This window comes from Cryptomeria japonica, chromosome 7 (genome assembly GCF_030272615.1).
Source record: "Cryptomeria japonica chromosome 7, Sugi_1.0, whole genome shotgun sequence".
Lineage (NCBI taxonomy): Eukaryota > Viridiplantae > Streptophyta > Pinopsida > Cupressales > Cupressaceae > Cryptomeria > Cryptomeria japonica.
In genome coordinates this window covers 286,678,829-286,688,230 of record NC_081411.1, presented here as the reverse complement: position 1 = coordinate 286,688,230, position 9,402 = coordinate 286,678,829, and the positions used below count along the sequence as shown (strand labels likewise).

The window sequence follows — 9,402 nt, the reverse complement described above, 5'->3', positions numbered from 1 at the left end:
CTTGGATTTTATATGAATGAACCCTGCATTTTGATATTGGTATATCATTATTCTCTCCTTGTTTGTATTTGGATATTGGAATATCATTATTCTCTCCTTGTTTGTATTTGAATTTATTTCATCATTTTTGTTCGTTCTCATGCTAGATTTAGTAATGTGTGGTTCTTCAAGAAATCTAACACTAAGCATTAAGATTAAATTACACAATCTACTCATTCAATATTTTAACTCTTTTTTGCCTACTTCTTTCAGTTATATGTTTAAATAAAGAGAACTTTATTTAAACATTTTACTAGAAATTAAATTTTATGTCTACTGTGGGATGCATATTCTCAACATATACACCCAACGTTGCTCTTATATGGTATCTAGAGAGAGTGGTAATTAGACATCACTCTTGGTTGTATTTTTTGTGGATCAAGTAGATAGTGATGGATATAGGTAGTGACATCCATATCAACATGGATGTATAGGTAATGAGATGTTTTGATCAAGGGAATTGACCACATCATGTAGCCAAAGGAGTGAATATTTATTGTATTAAACATTTGCTCAAAGGATCCTACCCAAAACAACAATTATTTTAACACATTTTCTGATTCTAAACCTTCTCAACAAAGTTTATCAAACTAACAACTTGTCTTTCTTAATTATTTTGTTGAACTAGGCCACAACTTTGGTTTAACTGGCAAAAAGCATGGGTTTTGGTAATTGCAGTGCATGTATGACCCTTATATTGTAGGGACTAGTAGATTTAACAAAATAAATTGAGGAAAAGAAAGCATGAGCAGGCTTAAAACATGCTTCTTATTATGTTATAGGGTGGGCTCTAAAGATATAATTGATTGTTTTGTCAATCTCTTCTTGGTGTTCCATCTTTTATAAATAGTCAAAGTTTTATCTTTCTTTGGTGCCACGATCTCTTTTGAGGTAGTTCTCATAAAAAAAATTTCTACTATAACAAAAAAAAGTTAATTCAGTATTGCCAAAAATTCTTCAAATAACTTTACAGTTATATTCAATACACAGAATTATTATATAGACAATAACTTTATTCGTTTTAACTAAACATTTAAGAATTAATCAACAAGTTCGAATTTGGTGAACGATAGACATGCACTCCAAGCTCCTGATGTAATTATATTAAATTGCATTTTACGCGTTTTCTTAATTACATTGCATGTAAAAGAGCTTTCAATCCAAAAAATTAAAAAACCAATCTTATTTCATATTAATAGTTATATAGGTTCATTTATAAATTGATGGAGCACTTAAGAGTTAACACCGCGACTGTTAAAAATAAAAAGGACGCAACCCTTTATATGACATCTATATATAATTGCTAAAACCCAACAAAAGAGAATACGTAACTGCACAGGAACCTGGTGAAGATATCAATGGACATGAAGAAGAAAGAAAGCTTGAAAATATGAATGTAAATGAAGAAGAAAGTTATTATGAAGATGGATCTGATGAAAGTAGATATGGACATGAAGAAGAAAGAAATCTTGAAGATGGAATTGATGAAAATATGAATGCGCATGAAGAAGAAAGATATTATGAAAATTTATATAATGAAAATATATATGGAAATGGAGGACCTGAAGAAGTTATGAACAACCATGAAGAAGAACATGAAGATGGATCTTATCAAAGAAGATATGGATATAGAAGATATAGGTATGGAGGGCCTTATGAAGATAGTAATTGGTATGCAGAAGCTGCTACTTTTGAGCAGATCTATCAATGTTATCCTCCCATTTATACTGAGAAACCAGAGCTTGAAAAAGCCAACAAAATTATAATGCCTCCTTCTGCTCTTTCTCGTCTGATATCTCAAGAAATAGAGTATCCAATGCTTTTCCAGCTTCAGAATACCATCACAGGTTGCATCTCACACTGTGGAGTACTTGAATTCGTGGCTGAGGAGGGTATAGTTTATATGCCACTTTGGATGATGGAAAATATGCTTCTACAACCAGGAGATACAGTCAAATTGAAGCATACCACTCTTCCAAAGGGGACGAGTTTGAAATTGCAGCCCCAGACAAAGAATTTATTAGACATATCCAACCCAAAAGCTTTCTTGGAGGTTTCTCTCAGGAACTTCTCTTGTTTGACCACAGGGGATACCATTAAGTTAGATTACAAGAACACCATATATTCTATAAATATAGTTGAAACAAAACCTGAATCTGCCATAAGTGTGTTTGACGCAGACTTGGAAGTAGACTTTGCTCCTCCTCTTGATTACAAAGAACCTGAAAGGCTGCCATTAAATCCTGCTAATATCTGCACTACTGCAACTAGTTCAAGATCAACAAGAGAAACTACTACATCTACAGAGCATGAAGAAAAATCTCAATGCAGATTTACTGCTTTCACCCAAGAGTCCGAAAGTTAAATCAGCAAGGTCGAGAGCTCCAATACGTAAACCAGGTAAGCTTGTATTTGGTGATAACACCTATCAAACCCATGCACTTGCTAGGGAAAATGGAAAGGTGGTGACACAAAAAAGTGAAAAGCAAAGTGAAGAAGCTGATAAGTTCCGACCTTTTACTGGCAAAAGGTATTCTTTAAAAGATTGATCGGTTATCGATTCTTTCTTGTTCTGGATCTCTGTTCTTACAATGCAAACATTGTTTTATTTGAAGGGGAGAATGATCGACTGAAATATTAAATTATTATTACTATTTTTCTTTTTTAATAAAATTATTATTACGAGAATTTAATGTTCTATAATCCACTATGTGTTTACCAAAAGGAAGCTAAAGATATTGTCTACAGATTTCCTAAAATATGATCTATTATTATTGATTATTTACTATTGTAAAAGCAATTTGTAATATTATTTTATGATCTATGTTAAGCATTATAATTGGATCTACAATATGTTTGACTGAATTGTATTAGATTCTTGCACATGATTTAATAGTTAACCTTCTATTTATAGTAGAATTTAGATACTATTGGATTGCATAAGTATTATAGAGGAAAAAAGTGTGTTAAATTTGTACAATGAAAAGTGTATAAACAATCTGACATTATAACCAAATAATCAGGGCACCAACATAATATACAGTATTATCATTTTCAATTTTTATTGAATTGAAAATACAATACAATTGAATTATTTACTATTATATTAAATTTAATCATTTCACAATATAATAATGAATCTTTTACTTGACCTTTAAATATATATAAAAGTATAAATATAATAACCACATTAAAAATAATTTTACATATTACATGAATTATTTTTTATTAAAAATGATAAAATAGTACAAAATTTAATTACCAATCAATTAGCAATCCTATACCTGAAGTGACAAGTTATAACCAAACATAGCATCATGATATTTCCATGGCAGAAGACTTTAAGAGAAGGCTAGATCTCAAGTAGTGACCTCTCCACACTCCATTTACATTCTATTTTATGTCAAATGTTATCATCAAACACATCATACAACCAAATCAATAATATCTAAAATTCAATTAGATTATAAATTCTAAACAATCAAAATCGATTTTTTTAAATTCTACTATTTAAAATTTAATTATGTTGACTAATTTATTATCTAATTAAAAAAGATGTGTCTATTTCAGCTACAACAATATTTACCAATGATAATCATCAAACATTTCCTACAATCAAATTAGTAATATGAAAAACTCAATTTAACAAGAAAAACCTAAACAACCAAATATAACTTTTTTATATACTATACTATTTAAGATTTGATTTCCTCTATAACAACATATACCAATGAGGTAACAAAAAATATCTTTAGCGACAATCCACAAAACATTAAAATCAAAGAAGTAAAACTTCATCTAGGAATAAATGTAAGAAAGGTGTTTTGGTTTTTGTGTATAAGATCATGATAAGACATTCTATGATTTAATACCATTGTAAAATATTTCTTAAGTGTAATTGAATACATATAAGTGTCAATAAGAAAATATCACAAATGAGTTAAGATATATTCATTGGTCAAAAATAACATTAGATGAAAACATATTTTTAGAATTGACAAACAAAATATGATACTTAATTTCATTACAAATGTAAAAATATTTTATATTCCAAAAACAAAAAATATACATTTTTCACTCTTACACTTCAATAGTTAATTTTTTAACTTACATACCAATCAATTTATCAATATCTATTCTCTAAAATTGTTTTAGAAAATCATATAATAATAATAAATTTTTTTTTAAATTTTAAAATAAACTTACATATCAATCTCAGGAGTAAAGTTTTATTTGTTATAAATACTGCTTCAATACTGTGATGAAACGCACTAGAACTAGATCTCCAAATCTCCAAATGCAATTTATACTCGAAGTTCTGTAAAGTTGGACGCAAATCTCCTCCTGGGTAACGCTTATCCTTGCTTGGAATATAGCATTGTTTCTAGAAAAGTGCGATTCAGAGTAATATTTATTCTTGGCTAATTCGCTTCCATCATGTATTCGACTTTTCTATTTGGCCTGTCAATATGTCAATTATAAATATGCACATCTAATCACCAAAAAAAATGATTTTATTTAATTTTATTGGTTAGCAAACTTTTTTCACTAATTTTTGAATGAAAATTGGTCAAAAGATCAGCTGTGATTTATTATGATTTCTTCATTATTGAATTTATGGCTTTGAATATTAGTGGATAAGAAATATCATATTCATGATAGACCATTAAGAATTTTCTGGATATTAAATTTGCAAATATATAATTCAATACTATCAATTATAGACCATCATATCTCAAATTGTTGTGATGTGCCAATCTAAACTTTAAGAGGCTTAATCTCTTTCTTTTTTGTTTACGCAGTCATAATAAAGGCTTTAGCTCTTTCGTTCTTTTAAATTTTTTTTTTTAATGTGGACACTTACATAGAAGAGGTTTTAGCTATTTCATTTTTTTATGGACACTCCAGTACAAGAGGCTTGGGCTCTTACTTTATTCTATAGACAGATTCACGATGTTCCATTAGGAAAAAATAGTGATTTTGTCCACAAGGTCCACATGTGCATAAGAGTTTGATAAGGACATGACATTTGAATGTGATGTAGTAGACCTGGTGGGCTTAGGTGTGTTTGTGAGGAGAACTGTGGTGCTATGTACTTTGGTAGGAAATGCTATTCATATTGTAATATAACATTTAAGTTTTAAAGTTTAATGTGTTAAATAGACATTTTTATTGAAATGAATGTGTGAAGGCATACATACAAGTAGTTGATGTTGTAAATATGGAAGTGGTTCTTGAGCACAAGGTGATCAAGATCACATGATTGGATATTCTTGAAGGTGACAATTAAGAATGAGAAGGAAATACCAAGTGCCCATGATGTGTTCTTGTAGCATCGTAAATTGTAACCAGTCCAATTTACACCTCATGTTTGTGATTCTACTTAAGCTTGCCCTATCTTCATCTTCTCTCTAATTTACCAACATGAGTACATTTGGTGGTTCTAGCTGCCCATTATTCCATTTGGTCACACATTTATACAATAAAATGGCTTCGAACTTGATGGGTGTGAATTCACTAGTCTTATTTGTTTTAAAGGAATAGATCAACACATTTGTCTTTAATTTTATGCAATCTCTAATTTTCACTTTCAAAGGAATGGGTCATATTGAGTCCTTTCTTTTTTCACTTTCTTGTATTTTCTCTCAATTGTGGAGGAATTTTGTTCTATTGGGTTTTCTCATTTTCTTCACTTATGAGAGATTGTATTTGCAAACCTAACATGGTCTATTAAAGCAAGTCCCATATTTCCATATTTTCCTCATTTGTATTAATTCACCATTGTCCTTAAGTTGCACTTAAAGGGGCTATTGGTATCAACAAGGAACAATATCCAACAAGTTTCTAATTAGGCCCTATTTATGCATGTTCACATTTTAAGTTTACTTAGGGCTCTAGGAGTATTTTTAGAAACACGTGATCTTATTCCCTAATTGTCTCATTTCATAAGATTAAGACACCTTCCATCATCCTAGTTAGTCCTATCTCTCGTTCTTTCCTATATAAGAAAGGTCTCATATGTACTTTTTCTATTGCGTAGATGTTTTCATTTAGCATATTTGATCTAACATATTATACATCTATTATTGGAAAAATTATGCTCTTTCTTTTCTCTTTTGTAGAAGGATATTTTGGTTTAATAGGTGATCTTGGGAGCTTGAGTCCCTAAATTACTAACAATTATAAGCCTCATATTTCTTGTTTTTTATATTATACTTATATCTTGACATGCCTTAATTCAATTATTTCAACTCTTCCATCTACATTCAAAATTAACACCATTCTCAAATTACATGCATTATGCATTGTCCCATTGATCAATTTTAGTCATATTTCAACAGTGACACTGACATATATGATCAACTTCTAGACACACTCATCCTAATTCATTCATTGCGAATGGACCTAATACAAAAGTTATTATGTGACATTCTATTCTTGTATTATACCTCTCCTTTTTGAAGTCATAGATAGGTAATATCCTATAGGGTTTTCAAGCCATTATCTTTCCACTCCTTTTGATTAATTTTTATCATACAAGTTTTTTATTTTTTTATGGGTTACACCCTCTTTTTATTCTAGGGTTGTAACTTGTACATGTGTACTTCATATGACCTATCTTTGGGGAATGCATCTCTTCTTTCCTAAGTTGAGTATGGGGGAGGTGCTAGAGTAATTACATATTTCAAATGACTTATTTTTTTCAATTAAGAATACTATAACGCATCTAAAATTTAATATTTATTTGAGAATGTCATTAGAACAAATAAAAAATTATACTTAAATAGTAGTAAAGAAAACTTAAATATTTACGTGTAGGTGAGAACAAATTTTTTTTTACATTACATTTTACTAATATTCATTATATTATTTTTTCACTTATTTTTGTTTAATTATTTTTTATTATTCTAATTACTAATATATTATAGTGTTGACTTATTATATTATTATCAATATTAATATTTTAATTATTAGAATATTTTTATTTTAAAAATTATGTTACTATTTTATAATTTTTACGACTATATTAATAATGTTTTATATTATATTATGTTATTACTCTATTATTGTTTTAATCTTGCAATGTTATCAAAATTTAATAGTATTAAATTGGGTTAGCATAATACTAACTTAACCAACCAAGAGCTATGCATAAATTACTTCAAAAGTAAAAGATTTGTTACCTTGTAATGGTAAGATTTTCACAATTAATTAATAATCAATTAATTAGCTTCAAAATATTTTCACCTAGTTTCAATAATAAAGGCAAAATTTATTTTGGTAGTTACTTGTAACATATATAAAATAAATAAATAAGTTTAGATTTATCAAATTTTCACATTATCAAACTACATGAAGAATTTGGAAAGAAAATTAAAAAAAACTAAAAAAAACTAAACATTATTTTAATGTACCAAAAAACTTAAAAATGTTGAAATATCATTGTGATGTAATTGTTTTAAAACAAGATCTAATATAATAATAAGAATATAATTATTATTAACTTAATCTACACTTGAATATAGTTATTATTAATTTAATATTTATTGCAATACAAAATTTAATAAGTAATTCAAATTCAACTTAATTATATAAATATATAAATAATCTTTAATAATTTTAATTACACCATGTCAAGGTCAATATCTAAGTATTTGTACACATGAAATCAAGTAACAATCGTATTATCTGCAACTTCCACACTAAAGCCCACTAGCTATGTAATAATCATTGTATAAAAAGAAAATCTAAAAAAAATTCTAAAATAATGAAAAATACAATTTTTAATCTAATTAAAAAAAATCTATAACAAATACAAATATGTTATTTATATGAAAATCACAATTCAATAAAAAACTATTCTTATTATAATTTGTAACTTTTTTAATGAATAAATATTTCAGAGATCAAGTCTTGTTTAATGCAAGGCTTCAACATCATAATGGATACCCCTCAGTTCTTCACTCTTTGACCAAGAGGTTCAAAAAATACTTTGTGAAGGCCCTCGCTAGGCTGACAGCTCGCGAACTTCATGCCCTTGCTGAATTGTTGTACTGAAAGGACTTTTTTATGATAAACTACTATTATCACATTAAACTCGCGAACTTCATGCTCTAAAACCTCCTCCAATGATGAGGCATGCCATTTAATGCATTGGGAGACGTGCATGATGAGTTGGCAAAAGTTAAAGTATTTCTATTCGGTAATCTTCATAAAAAGTTGATGGTAAAATTTCATGTCTTATCACTCAGCAAGTGGCAAACAATTCATTTTCAGCACAATGTGCACTGCCTCTTATATTGCTCGGTGTAACGCCAACGGTTCCCGATCCACAATAAATATGAAAACTTCAGCAACAATAAAGAACAGTCAAGATGAATGTAATCGTCTTTCATCCCTTTTCGAGCAGTTTGAATCGAGGATGTTGCAAATTAGCTCGGTCCATTTCAAATAAGACGTCTTCGACAAAAAAATTGAGAATTTAATATTGATTAAGTTATTGATTAATATTGATGATCAAGTGATTTTTAGTAGAATATTTTGACAGATTGATTATTTATTATTATAAATACAAATTGTAATATAATCTTATGAACTACATTAAGCATGAACTACATTAAGCATGATTAATTTTTATTATAGAAATTGTATAAACAATCTGACATAATAACCAAATAAATAGGAAACCAACATAATATATAGTATTATCATTTACAAATTTTATTGAATTGAAAATAAAATAGAATTTAATTTTTTGCTTTTGTATAAAATTTAATCATTTTCCTATACAACAACAATGAACCTTTTACTTCACTTTTAAGTGTATGTGAAAATACAACCACAATGAAAATGATTTTACATATTAATAAATTATTCAAAAGAAACACAATATTATAGCAATATTTGTTATAGTTAAAATTATATGAAAAAAGAGGTTAATACCAATATTTATTAAATATGGTAAAATACTACAAATTTGAACCACCAATGTTGCAAGTGTATGGAAATTTTGTGCAAAAGGAATTAGAAATATAAAACAAAAAGTAGGATACTGGCAATGATTTCTTCTATTAAATCTGGAGATTACTTTTCTGTAAAAGATTAAACTAAAATTCAAAAAATAACAACTACTAATTAGAAATGATTTACTAACTGATTTCCAGCATTCTAGAGCTGCACCCAAACAATAAACACTTGGAGCTTCTTAGAGCTCTCTTTTACTAGTGCCTAGAAAAATCACTTTTCTTAGCACACAAAGATGTTGTTGTCAAAACACTCACAAATAAACTTCTCTTTTTTTTTGTTGCATATATATTTCTGATATCATCAACATATTATTAATATCAGTTTGGATTGTGTTAT

At 28.1% G+C, this 9,402-nt stretch overlaps 1 protein-coding gene across 1 annotated transcript; it reads left to right on the top strand.

Moving 5' to 3' along the window:
• Positions 1 to 1,726: 1,726 nt before the first annotated feature.
• On the top strand, positions 1,727 to 2,404 carry LOC131067254 (uncharacterized). Its single transcript, XM_058002211.1, has one exon. It carries the CDS (start codon positions 1,805 to 1,807, stop codon positions 2,402 to 2,404), a length of 600 nt encoding a protein of 199 aa, XP_057858194.1. The 5' UTR covers positions 1,727 to 1,804.
• Positions 2,405 to 9,402: the final 6,998 nt, after the last annotated feature.